Source organism: Pleurodeles waltl, chromosome 3_1, assembly GCF_031143425.1.
Source record: "Pleurodeles waltl isolate 20211129_DDA chromosome 3_1, aPleWal1.hap1.20221129, whole genome shotgun sequence".
Classification (NCBI taxonomy): Eukaryota; Metazoa; Chordata; class Amphibia; order Caudata; family Salamandridae; genus Pleurodeles; species Pleurodeles waltl.
Genome location: NC_090440.1, coordinates 605,984,502 through 606,005,951, shown reverse-complemented (window position 1 = coordinate 606,005,951; position 21,450 = coordinate 605,984,502). Strand labels below are relative to the sequence as shown.

The 21,450-nt window shown below is 47.5% G+C and overlaps 1 protein-coding gene across 2 annotated transcripts in view; it reads left to right on the top strand.

Annotated features, from left to right (window-relative positions):
* LOC138284361 (synaptotagmin-5-like) overlaps nt 1-21,450 on the top strand; it is a 525,401-nt gene that overhangs the window by 337,240 nt on the left and 166,711 nt on the right. For both annotated transcript variants that reach the window (XM_069223052.1, XM_069223054.1), the window contains one exon: nt 6,552-6,941. In XM_069223052.1, coding sequence (XP_069079153.1) covers nt 6,552-6,941 — 390 coding nt within the window. The remainder of the gene's footprint in view (nt 1-6,551; nt 6,942-21,450) is intronic.

Sequence of the window (21,450 nt, the reverse complement as noted above, 5' to 3'; positions counted from 1 at the left end):
TTCTGTGTGCACTACCAAGCTCTCAATGAAGTTACCAAAGCCAATTCTCATCCAATTCCAAGAGTGGATGAGCTTGTGGATTGGTTAGTGTAGGAAGTTGGCTCTGTATATATTATCTCAATTTGAGAGATAGTGTTCACAGAGTCCAAGGGTTCCCCTTAGAGGTTGATAGTGGCAAAATTAGATAATACGAACGCTCAATTTTGTGGCAGTGTGGTCAGGCAGGTTTTTTGAGTCTGGAGACAGGCCAGTAGGGCTGGGGCCAAGTCAGTTGTCATCTCTGCAGGGCTCTCAGGTCAGCAGTCCTTCTTGTTTCAGGTTGCAGGGATCTGGTTTCCTGGGTTCAGGGTCACCCCTAAATACTAAATTTAGGGGGGCGTTTAGGTCTGGGGGGCAGTAGCCAATGGCTACTGTCCCGGAGGGTGGCTACACCCTCTTTGGGCCTCCTCCCTGAGGTGGGAGGGGGGGGCACATCCCTATTCCCATTGGGGGAATCTTTCCAATCTCAAGATGAAGGATTTCTAAAGGCAGGAGTCACCTCAGCTCAGGGCACCTTAGGGGCTGTCCAGACTGGTGGGTGGCTCCTCCTTGTTGTTTTCCTCATTATCTCCTCCAGCCTTGCCGCCAAAAGTGAGGGCAGTGGCCGGAGGGGCGGGCATCTCCATTTGCTGGGATGCCCTGGGGTGCCGTAACAAAAGGCGTGAGCCATTGAGGCTCACCTCCAGGTGTTACAGTTCCTGCAGGGGGAGGTGAGAAGCACCTCCACCCAGTACAGGCTTTGTTCCTGGCCACAAAGTGACAAAAGCTTTCACCCCATGTGACCAGAAACTTGTCTGGTTGTGGCAGGCAGACAGAAACTGGTCAGCTTAGCACTAGGAGCTGGACTGGTTTTCAGGGGGCATCTCTAAGATGCCCTCTGGGTGTATTTTACAATAAATCCCACACTGGCATCAGTGTGCATTCATTGTGCTAAGAAGTTTGATACCAAACTTCCCAGATTTCAGTGAGCCATTATGGAACTGTGGAGTTAGTGTCTGACAAACTCCCAGACCATATACTGTTTATGGCTACCCTGCACTTACAATGTCTAAGGTTTTGCTTAGACACTGTAGGGGCATAGTGCTCATGCACATATGCCCTCAACTGTGGTATTGTGCACCCTGCCTTAGGGCTGTAAGGCCTGCTAGAGGGATGACTTACCTATGCCACAGGCAGTGAGGGGTGGGCATGGCACTCTTTCGGGGAGTGCCATGTCGACTTAGTCATTTTCTTCCTACCAGCAACACAAGCTGTGAGACAGTGTGCATGTGCTGAGTGAGGGGTCCCTCAGGGTGGCATAAGACATGCTGCAGCCCTTAGAGACCTTACCTGGCAACTGGGCCCTTGGTACCAGGAGCACCATTTACAAGGGGCTTATCTGTGTGCCAGGGCTGTGCCAATTGTGGGGACAAAGGTACAGTTTAGGGGAAGAACATTGGTGCTGGGGCCTGGTTAGCAGGGTCCCAGCACACTTTCAATCATAACTGGCATCAACAAAAGGCAAAAAGTCAGGGGGTAACCATGCCAAGGAAGGCATTTCCTTACAGTTTGGTTACTCAAAGTACTTGTACACCTTGAATGTGACCAGCAGGTATTGGCAGATTCCTTTAGCACCAAATGCCAAGGAAATGTCTTCATTTTCTATGCCAGACAGGCTGTATCAGTGCAAGTTGATGCCCTTTCATTTGAAGAATGTTCCTACCACTTTTCAGCACCTAATGAATCATGTTCTCACAGTGCTAGAAGGGTTCTGTGTAGCCCTGGATGACATTGTGTTTTTTAGCATTTTATGGCAGGACCACCTAATACAGCTAGCTAAGATATTGACTAGGATACAAGAGGCAAAACTAACCATCGAGAAGACCAGGTGTCAGGTGGGGCGGTCCTTTGTAGTCTACCTTGGACATGACGTGGTGAAAGGGAGGATTTGTCCATTAGATGCCAAGGTTCAGTCTGTGATGGAGTGGGAAGTGCCTTCTGCGCAGACTGAAGTGAGGGTCTTTTTAGGACTCACCTGATATCATAGGAACTTTGTGGTGAACTATGGAAGTATAGTTGCCCCGTTGACTGCTTTGACCTCCAACAAAAAGCCTAGGAAAGAGGCATGGACTGAAGAGAGCCAAAAAGGAATTGAAGAACTTGAAGAAGGAACTATGTACTGCACCTGTAGTGAAAACATCTAACTACAGTCAACCTTTCCTTGTACAGACGGATGCCTTTGACAAAGGAGTTGGAGCAGTGTTAGCTCAACTGGATGATAAAGATAGAGAGCGTCCTGTAGCCTTTATTAGTAGGATATTACTACTCAAAGAGCAGAACTGGGTGGCTTTTAAGAAGGCGTGTTTTACCATAGTGTGTAAGTTCAACCCTTATTTGTTTGGCCTTAAGTTTGAGGTGCAAATGGCTCATAAGCACTGAAATGGCTAATGGCTACGAAGGGAAAGAATCATATGTTGCTGAGAAGGAAAAGAATCATATGTTGCTGAGATGGTCTATATTTTTGCAAGGGTTACACCTTGTAGAGGGGCACAGAGCCAGAACCACAGGAATGCTGAGGTACTTTCCCATCAGTTTTACCATTCTGACCACCCAACCTTTCTAGGTTAGGGCTGGTTTGGGGTGTTCTGAACAGAGAGGAGTGTTTGTTGGGATGGCAATGGGCTTGTAGTCCTGCCGTAAGTGCCCCAGCTGTACTGATGTCCACATCCTTAAGGCATTTTTTTGTGCATTTTTTAATTGTCATGGGCAAACATGGATCATGCGTGTGCACCATGACATAGGCCTGTTTCACAGATTGACCAGAAGGGAAGGCCAAAGCGCTACCCTTGAGGTGGTGAAAGGCTACTGCCTTTACAAGGAGTTAAGAAGCACGAACACTGGTGGTGGCAGCATACTGTGTAGTGACCAGTAGGAGTAAACAGGTCCTTTTTAATCTATGTCACTGGAGTGAGGCCTTCAGGCTCCCTCATTCAAGATTCCACTGCTGTGTGATTAACTTACCCCTTTGCTCACATTAGATTAATATGGAGTGCTGTCCAGCGCGAGTGGTATATCTGCGCAGGAGATATGTGTGCCTGGGAAAGGTACCCGGTAACCTACAAAAATAATGCAGTACTGTGCAGTGTGTGCATGTTGAAAACATAAACTGAGTGTATGTGTGCCAGAGAGTGGAAGGATACAGCGCTGTGCAGTGCATATATGTTAAATGCATGTGCTGTGTGTATGTGTGCCTGTGAGGTGCTTTTATGTGAAATACATGTACTGGGTGTATGTGTGCCTGTGAATGGTACAAAACATAGCAGATTATGGGTTCCATTTTGGGAGACCCAGGGCTGCATGTTGAAACATGAAGAGGAGGTAGAGGAATCCCCCAGACCGATTTGTGTATTGCTGCATTCCCGTTAGCTGGGTGGGGCACACTGGAGTGGGGAGAGACAGGTTTCCCCTGTACACTTGAAAGGGTGCTTTTTGATTCAGAGAGAGGTCACAAGGAAGGAGCCATGGCATAATACGGGAAGGAGACAGTGCTCATAAGAGAATCATAAAGAGTAGAGCTACAGCTCTGGGCTAACCTTTTGATACGCATCACTGTGGCTGACATCCAGGTGTTCACTCTAGTCATTCCCATGGCCTCTGTTGTGGAGCCATTAGCTTTGGATTTGCTCCTGCTATCAAGAGGAAGAGAGGGCAGAGCAGAGGGCACTTCAAAAGGAGGCAACCCCCAACATAAACTTCAAAGACTCAGACCCTAAATTACATTTGGGACCTCATTTACAGTCACCTTGTTGTGCTTCCCTACACTGAAGTGAAAAGGCAGGAATGCACCATATGTATGCAATTCAATGCATTCCTGTCCTTTCCCCCTGTGCTGGTGCTGTTTTGGCAGCCTAGTACCAACGCAGGCACCCTTGCACCATGGTGCAAGGGAGCATGTGTTGTCGGTAGGATTGCAGACAGGGTCGCTGTCCTGCACAAACACAATCCTTAGAGGTGTTTTCCTCTTTCTATGTGTGCTGCGAAATGCAGCACACATGGAAAGAGCAAAAAATTAGGAGAAATAAAGTTATTTCTCCTCATTATGCATCACCGTGGGAGGAGTACATTTTTGGCACATTCCCAAATTTACATGCGTTTGTAAATCTGGGGAAGCGTCAAAATCCATGGGTTTTGTGTGGGAACACCACCCACAACACCCATGGCACGCCTCCTGAGTGTAGAGTAAGGCAATGCAGCGAAGTGCACTGCCTTTCCTTACTCCATATCTATGAGGCCATTCAAACCACACAAAGTGGCTTTGTGTTGCCTCATAAATATGATTTCATAGTTTAAGCCAGAGCGTCACAAAAAGTGATGCTCCTGCAGAGCAAGGGACTCATAAATATGTTCCTTGGCGTCTGAAAATGGACTATGAGAAGGGGAGCTTGAGACCAAAAACATTTTCAACTGTCACACAGCCAGCTGGGCTATGCGAGGAGGTGAAACTCTTCAAGACTTCTACCTGTGGCCAGGACTGGTGGCCTAGGACTGCTAATCTACCTACTGGGTGAACGGACACCTCCCAGGAAATCCAAGACCAGCTGCCCCGGAGCCAAGAGCACCAGCCATTCCTGATTGCCAAGACCAGTGTGCCCTGTGAAGAGGACAGAGTTGGAGGGAGTTTCAGTGTAGAATCCTGTTGAGTGGTTTCCTAGAACAAGGTTTGAGGACACACCTGCTGAATCGATCGGGCAGTGGCCTGTATGCAGGACAAAGTTGGCGACCTTTGTATTCCAAGAGAGAGCTATCATGAAGTGAGACATGGATATCACTGTGCTTATCAGGTTGGAGCCCATGCAATGAGGCATGTGGGACCCCATATGCCAGGAGGGGCTGCCAGAAATTGAGCTGTAACCAAAACTGTGCCAATCAGGTCAGAACCCATGTACAGTGAAAGATTGGTAATCCTGTAAGCGAGGAGGGGCTGATGTGGACAGATTGCCATGTGGAGTGGACCGTTGCCCTTGTACGGTGACGAACCGGCAACCCGTATGCCATGAGGGGCTGCCATGCAGACATCTGCTCTTCTCATCGTGTTGGCGCCCATATACAGTGGAGATATGGTACCAGATGGACTCATCCAGACTAGCAAGAAGCGTGACCAGACCCAGAACATCACCAGAGGAGTGAGGCCGTTGTGGGATATCCTCCACACGTGGATCTGGACAAGGAGTCATGATCTAGAAGTTCATATCATCTTCTCCCCACATGGAATGGACCAAAGACTTACACTGCAAGGAAGAGCCGCAAGGAGCCTCTGGTCACTGGGGGTTCGTGACCACATGTGAGGACCTTGAGAATCATTGAGCAGAGTCCACATGGCCTGCATGTAGTGAACTCACCCGAGCCAGCCACTGTTACTCCAGCACCCGCAGAGGGGTAGCGCTCCGGAACTACAGATGCTCCAATCCTCCAGGTGTGTGTAAGTTTGAATTCGGGCCAAGTCAGCCCGGAAAACTTGGTTGTTAGGTAGCGCTAAAGCTGGAAAACATTTGGCTTTACAGTAGAGTTGGATTGGAATCTTGAGATTATCTACTTGTGGGGCTTGCCCTGGATGTTGCCTAAAGTGTACGAACAAACCGACAAAAACTACAATTGTACACAATATACAAATATGGAGATGTACATTTTAGATTCTCGGCTTGATTAGATCATAAAAATAGCTATGATGATGAAAGTGTGCACTGTGGGTGTGAATGTACACGGAATTACCAGGGGATGATTGCGATTCAGATATCATGCACATGGAGAAAACAGCCCAGTGGGCCTGCTTTGTTTCATCAGCTAAGCAACTTAACCACCAAATAAATGCCTGGGGTATTAAGGACCTCCGACTTTCTTACTTCTGAAAAGTGCAGGAGAACTCATTTCAGATGACGATTTGGCAGACATCAGGCACCTCCTTACCTAATTTAAACACACATTGGATACAGGGGTCATGAAAATAGGAATGAACTGTCCTAAACCATGCTGTTTGCTCCACCGTCCTCTGGTCGGCTTAATTTGTGAATACGTGCAGGTGCCCAAATCTCTACTCAGAAGCCCACAGCCGGCGCGCAGAATACCAGGACCACGTAGCCTTGAATCCACGTCATCGCTATTTAAAACAATAAACAGACACTATCTGCCCCTTTATCTTACTTTTGCGGGTTCCACCTCTTTCTCATTCTTACCGCTTGTGCGTTCTTCCCTCTCTTGTTTTGTTCCCGTTATATGTCTGATGAGGAAATGTAAATGTGTCAGTGGGCCCCACCAGGACCCACCGGCTCAAATTAAGCACTGTATCGAGATGATGGCACAGTTCGGGGCGTACACTTTTTTTTAAAGCGTGAGGAAATGTGCAAGCACTTATCTGCAAGGGTGTATGTATTTGCATGCTTTTTCTGAAAGAAGCGACGATGGCAATTTTGGGATTAATAATATGAAATATACTGGATGCACTTGTCTGATAAAATCTGATAATTGTTCTTCTTTAGATAAAAAAAATACAAGAAGAAATGGAAAAACTTGAAGTTTGTCTTTCGCCCTCACCCCCCAGTACGGAGTACCTGGATGACGTGGGCACCGAGGAGGACGGCCAAGATGTTTCCAGAGGGACATTGCGGTTCTCCCTTCTATATGTCAAGAAAAAGCGTCAACTGCATCTAAAGGTCATCGAAGCCATCAACCTCGCGTGCCAGGGGGCCGACCTCTTTGTTAGGATCAGGCTTTTTTCCCGGGAGACTTCACAGGAGTCTGATCTGCGGTACATTCTCCATGAATGGGAAACTAAGGTAGTCAAAAACAACAAAAAATCTCATTTTGGGGATGAGTTCACGTGTTCCTTGCGGGAACCTGAACTGAAGATGGTTGCTGTTAAGTTAGAGGTAAGTCCTATGGTGTTTAACTCTATTCCACTTCTTTCTTTTAAAAGAAAAGTGTCTAATTGGTATTTGCATTGAAACTGACACACGTTTTGATCACAGAGCATCATAAGACTCTCAAAGAAGCCCATATCAGTTCAAGAATTTGCAAACAACTCGCACCATAGGCGTGGAAGATGGGCGTAAATCGATTCAGATGGAGACAATATTGTCCAGCATCTTTTCAGATTTCCTGTAAAGCCGGTCTTAATGGCAATCCCAAAGTTACTCAAATTCTGGAAGAAAAAAAAAACTCTTTCTGTTCAATCATTTTCCAGATACGACTATATTCTGCCACACTATTTTCTTCCCATCATATTTTCAGCTTTCTCTACACGAGTAGGGTCACGTCACTTAGGTGACTTTTTCACTTAGGTAGGTTCTTTTTTCAAGGATGTCACATACATGGTCAGTGTAGATGGCAATTACATGTTCCACTGTACAAGAAGTAATTTGAGAAACATGGCCGGTTTCCGACAGAGCACCTGTCCTTTGCAGGTGGTACGGAGTAACTACTTGGCAGTTTGTCACTTGGACACTCCTCTTCCGATAGGTAATTTATGAGGTCATTTGTTGTGACCTGATACACTCTTGTGGCTTCTTGTGGTGGTGTTGTAGAGCAGTTGCCTATATTGTCTTTAATGTACTCCAGCCCCGCTAGCAACTGTAATGCCATGAGCTCTCGAGCCAGCTACAGAGTTTGATCTGTGGGGTTTGATAGCACCTACACTGTTTAAACCGATGTTCACCAGGAGGATGGGGCGGCATTAGAAGAGGCGAGACTTTGCTCCACAAAAGTGACCCAGAATCCGCGTTGAGATCAGCAGCTGTGCGGAACAGTAAGCAGCTTCGTCACTGCAGCGGTCACAGGTTACGAAACAGCCGAGTGACCCGCCACTGCACCGGTCGAAGGTCACAAGTATTTCTTAGGATACGGGCGGTGGGAGTTAAGCAGCTCAGCTAAATAATCCAGCACGCAGCTGTGTCTTTCAGGTTTGAGCTGTTTTCAGATGCCGCATTCACCTGCCTCTAAAACAACTGGTTTGCTCTACATAAAACAGGAAGAGTGGTATACATGCAGTTCACGATGCCTATGTGAACTACCGCCTATATCCAGGCATGAATGTATCGCCTCAGGTGTGAGGTACCACACAGATCATGGGACCAACCAGCTTCACAAAACAAATGAATGCAGGAAAAAACTGTTCACACAAATAGTTTTTGAATCATCATTATTAATGCTGCTGGTACACACCTGCCAGGCCATAGCAGTTCTTTCTTATGATTATGTGGGTTTTCTGCACCATACCAGTCCTTAACCTGACACGATGGTTGCAGGTACTCATGTTTAGAGACCGCACTTACTTTTCCTCATCAGACTTTGACCCACATCAAGAGAGAGAAAAACACAAAATTAGGAAAGGAGGAGGAAGAGAAAACTGGAAAAGAAATGACAACGGGAGAAAGCAGGGATGAAAACTTGCAAGAGTAAAGTAAGCGTCAGGGCGGTGGTGCTGTATTGCAGAGGCATGAGGTTGAATCAAGGCTAGGCAGCTTTGATATTGGTCAGTCCAGACAGTCGTCAGCGCTGGCCGCTAGCTTCTGAGAAAAACTTTGGCCAACAGCCCTTATTATTTTACAAATTTAGCACTGACTAAAACTGTGATATAATGTGCAATAAAGTGCGAGCTGTGATATAATGTGCAATATAGTACGAGCATGCTATCATTTTATCTAGATGACACCACAAACTCAAATCAGTCAGTGGTCTTATGCTGCTGAAAATAAGCATTTCCTACAGGATCATACACTGTTTATGAATTCGTATTTGAAATTGGACTTGTAAAAAAATGAGAACAAAACCTCTGGTTAATTTTGTTATGGTAATGCATATCTCTAATCAATTTACTGCCGGTTTCTATGCATAATATGACATATTTATACATCATGATGGAAGTGAAAGGACCACAAAGATTACAATTGAAAGAGTGTTGCATATGAGGGCAACATGTCATTTTAGAGCTCCATCATCATCAGACTGTCTACCCTCTCTCTCTGCATACTTCCTAAAATTAGAATTCAGAAGTTAGGACAATTTTCAAAAATAAATCAGGACATTTTCAGCCTTTCAATTTTATGCATCAGAAAGTTGGTTTGTAAAGGCAAAATATCTAAATATCTATTTGTAAAAAGATGTCTTACTTAAAATGACCTAGCTTTGTCTGTCAGCCTCTTGTAACTCACATAATAAATAATATATATATACATATATATTTATTTATATATATATATATATATATATATATACATACATAAATAAATATATACACACACACACACACACATATGGATAAAGGTTTAGTTTTAGTTCAGCCTCCTTCAATCTTTGCCATGTTTGTGTGTCATTCAACTTTTGAGTCAACCCACAGGACTGTATCCACACAGTTGCAGAATGGCAGTGTCATTTTCTCCTATTCACTTTGGATCAGCTCACAGGACAGCCTTCGATAATTAGAGAATCAGTCATGAGGAGTGACAGTATTTTGTCCACTTTTACGTCTGTATCCACTTTGTGTGAGCATCAGAGGCACAGAAATCCTTCTTCTTTTATTGTTTTGCATTTTTATATAGCGCAAACTTAACCCGAATGTAAAGGAACGCTCTCCTTGAGCACCAGTTGAATTACACAAGTTTACAGTCATGTTTTTAGGCAGGGAGAGATTAAACTATTTGACTAGAATCACAGGATATTGAGCCAATGTAACGTGTCGATCCTGATTCCCTAGTTTCAAAGTTAGCAGCTGTTGCCAAAATGCCACAGCCTCTTCTGGAGCCATCACCATAGTGCACTTCACAGCAGCCCTCCACGAAGCTTTGCTGGGGAGACAGCAGTGTGGTCTTACACTTGGAGGAAAACTTAAAGCAAGTTTTTGTTTCATTTGGTGAGGAGCAACATATATGGTGTTGTTTGGCATTGAGAACTGTCTGAACTTTACAGATATCATCTATATAGCACTGCAGCCTCCATAGCATTGTATTTGAGATACAATCGGAGCATCACACACTATCGATGGAGTCCTAACACAATGCTGTGCCACAGTATGACGGGTTCCCACAGTCGTCATTTCTTCTTCATATATCTGACCATCAAAAGCACACCAGCACTACCCAAACCACATGACCGCTTGCTTGTGCAATTCTTCTGAAGCGATCCTGAGGCTGCCAGAGCCTCCTAACTCAAGCGGAGCGCTCTGAGCCTCTATTAGAGATGATCAAGCTATTTGAGGCTTAAGTAAGACTTGAGCCCGAGATCTTTTTCGGGCTCAGTTTGAGCTCCTTTTGGACCCTCAAGGCCAATCCGAGACAAGCTTTAATGTGGTTCAGGACATAATCATCGACACACTTGACCAGTGTAAAAGGCCATTTATCAGGACAGGATTGCTAATTATAACATAACATTAACATAATCTGGAAATTCAACTTATAAACTTTTCAACACCACCCTTTGAAAACTCCCTTGATCTTTCATTTTCACTTCATTCTCCCACTTTTGCCTTTGTTCACCCAGCCTCCACTTCCATTCACATACACATCCCCCTTCTCCTTTCGTCCCCTACCTGATTCAGGCATCCCCCACGCTGTAGTCCTTCCCCTGCTTCTTCTTCCCTCCCTTGAAGGGAAGCCACACCCGCACCTGACTCTCCACCCTCCCCCATCTACTGCCACCCAGCACAAACCCCTTGGGCGTTTTGCTGCCCCACCAGCGAACCCACTGCAACACTGCACATCCCTTAAGCAGTCGCTCTCAGCCATAACTTTTCACCCCACAAGTCCCCCAAAAAGAAACCCAGCTCCACAATATAATACGCATTGCCCATATCTGACAGGTGCACTCAGTCATCTCTGAAGAGCACCGCTTCTTTTTCCTGAATCCCTTCATCAGAACCAGTCAGAACTTTAATGTCATGAGCCCAACAAAAAACTCTCATTGCCCTATCGAGCTTCCTTCGAGCCCTCTCAATAGTACCATGCTTTATAGCCCCTCTCCATTTTCTCCTGGGCACAAATTCCATGTGTACCAGGCAATCTCATGCATTTTTTGTCAAAGCAACACCATATCCCATTGCATGTGTTGCAGTTGAGTGAGCCCAGAGAGCCGCACCAGATCATTCTCCCCAGGTGCAATACCAAAACATCAGGACATTTCCAATTCAGCATCATTGATGTTAGAAAAAGAAGGAAGTTGCCCCACCTCATTCCGCTCTTTCCCCACCACAAAACCTCGTGACGGCTACTCGGCAGTCCCAGAGAACGTTCATAAATCTGTTTTTCTGCATATTTTGCTGCCCAGTGTATAAATGAGTGCCCGACCAGCCATGTAACCACTTTCGATTTTCCCGGGCCACTCATACAACCTGCAAAGGAACACAAATTTCAGTAGGGGACAACAACCCCCCCACCTGTTCCCAAACCCCACTGTTCCCCTACCCTCTACCCTGAAATCCAAGGCTCAGGCCCTCACATATCGCTCACAGTATTTAGACCGCCACCTCCCAATACGCCTGATCTGAGCCCAGTCGAAACCTAACCAAGCCTCCGCTGCTGCTGCCCCAATCCTGAATGAATGTGTACCAAAAGGACTCTCCTGCCACCCAATCCATCACAAGGCCATCTGCAAGATCGACAACAACTGAAATGCTGTAAGTTTCTCACCATTCGCGTGACATAAAACACCTCCCCGATTCGGCACCCTATGTATCCTGAAACTGTTGCATTCCAACACTGGATATGCTGCTGTACCACCCCCGTTGCACAACCACAAACATTTACCCCGACCCAGTTGATCCGTTTTGGACTTTCGTATCCAGATGCCCAAACGCTCCTCTCGCAGGCACACCTCGCCCTCCTTAACGCCAAAAGACTTCCTCACACCCAACAATTCAGACACCCGGAAAGCCCTAAAAACATCCATACCATGCACAATCTAAAGAGGGCAACCTCATGTGCATCCGCACAGCAAACCGGCAGTATGTGCAACAACTCAAGAAGAAAATCAAATGTAATGGCTTCCCTCACTGCATTGCCTGACCCCAACCCAATCTTTCTTCCCCCTAACCTTTCAACATATTCCCCAAAATGTCATCATTCACCGGATCACAACCAAAAAACAATTTCCCTAAAAAGACACACCCGCCAACTGACAACAAACGTTTATTAATCAAGAACAATACAAAACACAACACTCGTTACTCAAGCGCACCATGATCCTGCAACCAAAATTGCCCTTCAAAACCTTCAAAATTCTGGATCTCCAACCATGCCAAGTGATAACTCTTCTGAGTCGATTCCACTAGCGACATCTCCACAAGCCTAATGACCATCACAGCCCCCACTCTCATATGCCTGCCAGGACTGCTGTCTTGTGCTCCTCCGCGCCTGGTGCCAAACTGCGGAAACGTTGTCACTGTGAACGAGACAGCTAATCTGCAATAGAATTGTTGACCTCTGGAATATGTGCTGCCTTAAATATTATATTTAAAGTTGAACATCGAAGCATAAAACTCCTCAGCAGCCGCAGTACCTGAGATCCCTTGGCCTCTGTCTATTCACCAATTCTACCACTGTCAAATTGCCCATGTGAAACATTACAGTTCTGCTGGCCACACTGTCGATGCCACAAGCAGCAGAAAGAATTCCAGAAATGCAATACTCCTGCCCTGCCTCAACCATTCATTGCTCTGGCCACACCTCCGCGCACCACCGTCCATCCAGAAAAGGCCAATACCAGAGGCTCCAGTCGCGTCAGAGAATATCTGCACCTGCCAGACAGTGTCCTCCTCCCAAAAAACCACTGAGACCCCATTGAACTGCATCAAGAAAATTTCCTATACTGACAACCGAATCCTGTGATGAGGGAGGGATGCACTCGACATCGCAAGTCCCATATGCCTTCAAAAATTCCTGCCTCACCAAACCACTCTGCAGGCACAATTGAGAAACCCCAGAAGCTGTTGTGCCATGTGCAAATCGATCTTATGTTGTAACCTGATGTGTCGCAGAAAAGTCAGAATTACTTCCACTTTTTCTGCCAGCAGTCATGCCATAAGGGCCACTGTATCAAGTTTGATACCCAAGAAGGTCAATGCACACCTTGGGCCCTCAGTCTTTTCGGGAGTCAAAGGGACTCCAACTTCCAGTACTAGCTGTTCAAAGCACTTCAAAGCCCTGCCACATGACCCGGATCCTGGATTACCCACAAAAAGGGAATCGTCTAAGTAGTGTGACACCGCCCGATGCCCACTCACCTGCATGAAAAACCATTGTAGGAATGTACTAAAAGCTTCAAACAATGCACAGGAGACTGTACACCCCAAAGGAAGCACTCTGTCCACGTATATGGCCCCTTCTATTGCATCCCCAGCAAGGAGAAATCCTTAGGATGGATGAGCAAGAGCAGAAAAGCCGCTTTGATATCACACTTAGCCAACTCAGTTCCCCTGCTGCACCCGCAGATGAACCGAATGGCTTCATCAAGCGACACGTCACTACCCGCGTATCCTCTGGCGCAATTAAGTCATTTACAGACTCCGGCCATGACAAATGGTGTATGAGTCGGAACTACCCTTTGCTCTTTTTTGGCACCACACCCAAAGGTGAAATCATCAGGTCTTCCATGGGCCACTCATAAAATGGGCCCGCAATTCTGCCCTCTGCCACCTCTTTACTCAATTTTGTAGCCACCACATCCGGCATTTCTTGGACTGACTGCAAATTGTCAGCCCATCTTTGCACATGCGGCCCTTGGTATCCCACTCAAAACCCTTCCTTGAAACCCCATTCCAATTTGCGCACTATATCCGTATCAGGGTACATGCACAACCAGGGCAGTAACCTATCTAACTTAATTGGCCTTGGAGAGCCTTGCACCCCTCTGCCCCTGGTAGAACTCCACTTTTCCACCGGGCTGGTAAGCGAAAAACATTGCATAATTGGGTGTCCCACCCCACATTTTGAACACTCATGTTTGAATGTGCAAGGGTGTCTAACGGGCTCCTGAACTATGCAGTACCCACTCCCACTTCTTGAGCAGGACGAGATTGAAAAGGCTTATACACCACCGGCAAACCACTAGCGGTTTGCGTCAATGCCATCTGCTGCATCCATAATTCCAAATCCACCCCATGGCTTTTCAGGATTCACACTCACTCTGACCCTGAACTCCTCATCGTAGCTCAACCACGCAAAAACCCCAAAATGCATTTGAGCCTTGCGGGTAATATCCATATATATAAACATTGCAATGGCCCTGTTCAGATATTTCGCAGTAAATGCTAGCGTAGATCAGAAAAGCAGAGATCCAGTTATCCATATGTGTTGGGACTCTAGGCCTACGCGCAAGTTCCCACTCCTCCTCTTTAGATCCCTCCTTCACCTGTATGTCCCTAAGAAGAAGCTTGAATACATCAAAGCATTTGTGCCTCCAAATCCTCGCTTTCCTTTTCTCTGCTATATCGCCAGCCCCATGTATGGGAGCCGTTTCTTGTGCCCCCCTCCCTCTTTGTTGTCGCCATCCATCTCTCCCTCTACCACTTTATCCCCTGAGTAGGTCTGCCGGCCGGCTTCACCTAATACGGCCCAGACAGCTTCAGCGTTGTGGCCTGATGCCATGACGCTCGCCATTTAAAAAAAATAACTCTCCCAAAAAGACCCTAAACTACCTATGGCCAATTTCTGTACAGCATGACAGGCTGGCGTGGAAGAGGCTGATGCCTTCCCTAACTTCCTATTATATACCCGACCCCTAAACCCTCCCCAGCTTATCCCCCCACCAATCCCTGGCTGTTTGTCTGCTTCCAGTCCCGAATGCTCCCGTGGAGAGCCTAGACTGCGTCTGCTCTCCACAGGGCCCTTCATTCTGCCTACCATTGACACTCAACAATTATACACCAAGGGGGAGTGGCTTAGCGCTCAACAAAATGGCCGCAAATTAACGAAGCGTGGCAAGCCTAAATCCTAAACCCCACCATCCGGCCTTAATCCAAGGGCATCTATGAGCACACTTTGAAGTGAGCACCTGGGGAAGCAGTGGGGAGTTACCGGAGGCGACCGGGGAGAAAGATCTCCCCACCTACACTGAGATCCGGGACGATCGAGGCGCAGCCGCGGGTGTGACCGAGGAGGTGGCGCCCACCTCAGCAGAGACAGGAGTGTGAAAAAGCCATGATGAGGAGAAGCTTGATCGAGGGCAGGAGTAGGGTGGAGGAGAGCTGTTTATAACCATAACTCCTGTCATGGAACGAGGCGACCGGACCGGTGAATCGAGTGGAGAAGTACTGCCGCGACTAGGCTGGGAAGGTTGGGGAATTCTGGAAGACCAAGCAGCGGTAACTGCTTGTAGGCCAAGCTGGGAACCGGTTGCAGGTGGGCAGGTGAGATCACAAAATAGGGGCTGAGAGTATCGTCCTCCGCAGCGAGAGGTGAGCGTTCCATCCCTCGCAATTCCTTCTGCACGGCCAAGGGAAGATGACGGGACCAGAGGGGGAGCCCAAGATCTAAACAGCTGTGAAGCATCAGGGGTGAGCCAACAAAGATGGGATTCAGACCCCCCACCCCACTGGGAGGCCCGGGGGGAGAGACGGAAGGGGTAACCGTTTATAACCCTCACTCTTGTCGTGGAACGAGGTGACCAGACCGGCGAATCGAGAGGAGAAGTACTGCCGCAACCAGGTCAGGATGGTTGGGGAATACTGGAGGACACAACGGCGGGAACTGCTTGTAGGCCAAGATGGGAACCGGACGCAGACGAAGAGCAGGTGGGACCACAAAATAGGGGCTGAGAGGAGCCTCCTCTGCAGCGAGAGGTGAGCGTTCCACCCCTCTCATTTCCCCCGCCTGGCCGAAGGGAGCTGACGGGAACAGCGGGGGAGCCGAAGATCCAAACAGACATGGGGCCTCAGGGGGGTGAGCTGACAGAGATGGGATTCGTACATCCTACCCCCACTGGAGGGGAACGAGACAGAGGGGGAAGTCAGTGGCTGGACAATGCAGCATTGGACGTGCCCGTGGAACAGGGACAGCATACTAGGCTTGGGCATGGCTCTAAGCAAGAGTCTGGGGTGATGGCCATCCTGATAAAGGAGGGGCGGAAGCTGAGCTTTTAGGGGGGACATTACAATGGGGCACCTTTGGACCTGAAGACGGGGCCCCCCGGCCTTAATTTTGGGTGCTGGGGGTGAGCGAGTGGGGACCCCCTGCCTCTGCTAAGAGGTGTAGGATCAGCACAGTAGACATGGTCAAACCAAAGGGCCAAATCAGGCACAGCTTAATAAAATTGACAAATATGCAGTACCTAGGGTAATGGCCCCATCCAGAATCTCAACCCCAGACACTATTGAACCCTCATTAAGCACCATCATGGCTGCCATCTCAGATATGAAACAGACATTGGAACTCAAGCTAGACGCGGTGACAATAGATGTCTCCCTCTTAAGAGCTGACTTTAAAAAAAATGACAGAGAAAGTTAACAGAGCTGAAACGCATATTCAGGCCCTACATTCTACGTCTAAATGCCTAGAGGAACATGTCCAATTACTCACCAAGCAACAGTCCGCCATGGAGGCCAGGCTTGAAGACCAGGCTTGAAGACCAGGAAGGAACAACATCAGAGTGGTTGGTGTACCGGAAGGGGCAGAGGGCCCTAGTATGGATTTCTTCCTGTAGGATCTTATTGTTAACAAACTACGACCGAAGCGCCTATCCAACTTCTTTTCAGTGGAGAGAGCCCATCGGGCATCGATCCCGTCGCTGAAACTGGAGGCTCCACCAAGAACAATTATAGCATGGATCCTCAATTACAGAGACCAAGACACCATCCTACAGGCAGCACATACTCAAGGAGAACTACTCTACGAAAATGTCTAAATTAGAATTTTTCCAGACTTTACACAGCAGGTCCAAAATCTGAGGCGTAGCTTCGAGGAAGTTAAAAAAGTCCTGCGTAAAAAAGAAATCAAATAAATGATGCTTTTTCCAGTGAAGCTGCAGATAATCACAGGGGGCAAGTCCTGTTTCTTTACCCAACCTGAGGAGGCGTGGGATTGGATTGAAGGCTGGCAGAAAGTCGGACAACCTCAACGAGGAGTGACAGCGAGGAGCGAACATGGCACCCGAAGATCTGACGATCCCTCAACACAGCGTGCAGATGATGCAGAGACAGAAAGAGGCTGAGAGTTACGCCAGAAGATCGTGCAATACAGATAAGACATGATTATGCAGGGGGGAAAAGAGAGGCTAGATATATCTCACATGGTTAAAGACCACCCGAGTTAGGAAGACTGTATTTCCTGACAAACACAATGTAGTTGTTAAGCTCACATGTTATAGATATCTACCAGTTGCCAACTAATCGACACATCAGAGGGGTTCACATCTAAGTAACTATTCCTTAGTTAGTATAGGTGGAGCTTACCAACCCTTAGTACAGTTTATGTTAGAAAATGGCCGACACATGCTCTGCAAGTTGGGGGTGTGTGCAGTTCTAAGCCTACTAAGCAGGGTTGCAGGGAAGGGGGAGTTTTATTGGGAACTGGTCATTGTTGATATCTCATTGTTTCTTGCTCAGATCAACTTTACTAAATGGAGGGGTGGGTACTGAGGGCGGGCGGGAAGGAAAAGCGGTTCTCCGTTGTCATATCAGCCTAAGGGACTAATCATACAGACACCCATGCTATGAAATCAACTAACAGAGGGCAGCTGAAGGCCATGACATGGAATGTCAATGGACTTGGCAACAAGATTAAACGTACCTTAGTCCTGCAATTTCTTAAACGCCATGCCCCAGATATAGTCCTACTACAGGAAACCCACCTAAAAGACAATAATCATCAGTGGCGGCTCCTCTGCTAGGGCGGGGGAGCGACGCCCCCCACGAGCAGCAACCGCTGCAAATCCTTTCACAAGGAAAGGATAATAAACCAGGTTTATTATCCTTTCCTTGTGAAGGGGGCGGGCCTTGTGGGCTGACCTGGACGAGGGGAGTGCACTGTGCACTACCCTCAGAGTGCATGTGTGTTTGGCCGGCCGTCTCAGGCTGGCCAAACACACACTCGCAATAGGCTGTCTTCAGCTCAGCAACTGTGTTGCTGGGCTGGAGAGAGCCTGCATAGGCTCCCAGTCTTCCTGGTAGCACACTGGCTGGGCGCTCCCAGCCAATCCTGACACTGCTCTAAGCAGCATCAGGATTGGCACAGGGCAGGCTGGGAGCCTGTTCCTGCAAGCGATGTCGAGGGAGAGGAGCAGTGCGTCGCAGCAACGGAGGAGGTAAATGTAATTATTTTTTTATTTTATTTTATTACTTCCCCTCACACACTCATCCCGCAACCCCTGCGCGCCATCCCGCCCCCAGTTACATCTGCAAGCCACAACTGATAATCATAGGGTGCTAAGTCGAATGGGATACACTCTACTGGCACATGTGGGATTTACCTGTAATTCAAGGGGAGTAGGGATCCTACTCATAACGTCCACACCATTCATTCCAGGTCATGTCTGGACTTACCCCCTAGGCCGCTTTGTGTCACAGACTGGCACCTGGAATGGTCAGACACTAAATATTTGCTCAGTATATGTGCCACCGAAGCTACAGGACTAAACGTTTCCAGCTCTGGGAACAATACTGCTGGAAATGTGATTTGGCACCTTACTATTGGGGGGAAACATGAATGACACCATCGACCCAGAATGTGACAGACTGACCCAGAGCTAAGTCCTTGACTTCCATGAGCCAGCTGAGATCATTCGCAGACTCCATGGGACTGGTGGACCTGTGGAGAGACCACTACCCCCAAGCCCAACAGTTTACATACCTCTCAACATCACACAGCAACCTTTCCCGTCTGGATTATTTATTCACACATGTGGCAGATGCAGGAAGATTCCACAGTGCAAGACATTGGCACGGGCATCTCAGATCATTCCCCAGTGGTTGTCATACTAACAGGATCGATGAAAGTCACGACCTTACTTCCCAGGATAGCTACATGGCACCTCAAAGGTAGCAAACTGCAAGGGAAAATTAGAGAGGGGGCAGAACACTATTTCAAGGAAAACATAGGGTCCGTAGACTCAGCAGGCACTCTCTGGGAAGCATATAAAGCAGTATTAAGAGGCCACACACAGGCAGCAATTGGGGGAGTAAACAAAGAGAAATAAATTAAATATGAGAGAATAGCGAGAGAGATCACAGACTGGAAAAAAACGATGATAATGAGTGCCGAACAGACCACAGACAAAGGTTACCGACGATGGCTCAAACAACAAGAGCTCAAAGACTTGGCCAAAAATGCAGCTAGGAAACACGCTCTAGCAGTGTAAAGATGACTATATGATGTAGGGGACAAGGCTGGCAAATGCATAGTGTGGTTAGAGGGGAGGGATATGGGTCACAACTGGATGGTAGAACTACAGGGTAAGGAGGGGGAGAGGCTCACCTGAGGACCAGTAAAAACAGAGGCATTCGCCTCATACTATGAGCAGATCTACACCTCCAGGATGGTTCACACGGAGAGGGACTGTGGGAAACTTCTGGGAGACCTTCAGCTTCAGGTCTTATTGGTGGATGATAGAGCAGCATTGGATCAGGATCTGACAGTGGAGGAGGTGCAGGAGGCTATTGTGGGGTTGCAATTGGGCAAGGCAACGGACCCTAATGCCCTACCAGTCGACTTGTATAAATGTGTTGCCAACATACTGGCCCGACACATGCTAGCCCTGTTTCAGGAGGCTAAAACGGTGGGGTCCCTCCCACCAGACCAGAGAGAGGCCACAATTGTAGTGATACACAAAAAGGGCAAGCCGCAAACAGAGTGTAGCGCCTACCGGCCTATATCACTAATTAACCTAGAAGCGAAGGTTCTGACTAATTCTGAGTAAAAGGCTCCAGTTAGCAATAACAAGTTTGGTGTACCCAGACCAGTCGGGCTTTATGCCAAATAGGAGCACCAGACTTAATCTTAGAAGACTATATGGGATTCTCCATACAACACATGCATCTGGCACGGGCGCTGCTATGGTACTATCACTGGACCGGAAAATGTCCTTCAATAGAATATAATGGCCTTTCCTCTTCGCAGTACTCAGTAGAATGGGATTCAGCACTGAGTTCTGCTCGTAGGTCCAATTACTATACCATAAACCAAGGGCCAGGGTTAAAGTCAACGTGCAGTCTTGCACTCCTTCATGCTCCACAGAGGCACAAGACAGGGATGCCCATTATCTCCACTCTTACTTGCCTTAGTGATAGAGCCATTGGCCACGTGGATACGACAGGATCCATTCATATGGGGAATACGAGAGGGGAACAACTGGGAAGCACTGATCTCCTTATACGCAGATGATATCTTACTGCACATCACAAAACCAAACTGTTCAATAGACAAGCTATTACACATTCTACATACCTTTGGACAATATTCAGGATACCAAATAAACTGGGATAAGTCCCAGGCCTTCTCGTTGACTGAAGAAGAACAAACTTTGCCACCCTGATGTGAGATTCCCCTGACCATGGAGGGGTTTACATATCTGGGAATATATATCACAAGGAGCCCAGAGGCTTTCCTCAAGGGAAATCTCTACCTACAACTAGATCGCCTTCGGAACGATGGGTCACACTGGTGGACACTCCCGATATCCCTAATGGGTCAAACAGCTCTATTTAAAATGATGACCCTCCCTCGAATGCTGTACGTCCTACAAAATACTCCATATCAAGTGCCCTAAGAGTTCTTTAACAAAATCAAATGTGAAATGCGCATCCTTCTGTGGGACGGGGGGCAGCTCACATATTTCACTTCATAAGCTTCGGAGAGGGGTTTATGAAGGAGGATTAGCGATCCCAGATATTCTGGCCTATTATTGGGCATCCCAGTTGGCCACTGTGGGTGAGTGGGTATTTGCAAACAGTGAAGAACCAGCGTACAGTGTGGATAAAGCCAAAATGGGAGAAAGTGGATACCCTGCAATCTTGTATACTAGGAAAAAAGAGGCAGGGCTTCCCCCATACCCTAGCCACGGTCCGAGCATAGAGAGAGGCAACAAAGGTATTGGGTTGGGAGAACGCACTGACGAACGCAACCCCATTTTGGACTAACGACTAATTGAGCGAACTAGGCATATTGGGGGGTTTTAATAGATGAAGTCTCATAGGCATAGAGTGGCTGGGAGATGTGTGGAGGAGCGGGAGATGTATTTCCTTTGAGGAGCTGCGCACTGAATTCTCCATGGCAGAATCAGAGAGAAATAGATATATACAGTTGAGACATGCACTCAGGTGACACATAAAAGAAGGGGAATCACCCCCAGATGCAGCCCGGTAAGAGGACAGATTGCTACTGGAGCCACTTCCAGGCAAGGCAGTATCAGTGATCTATAAAAAGATATTGAATAATACCCCAGATCCTTTGCGTACACTCC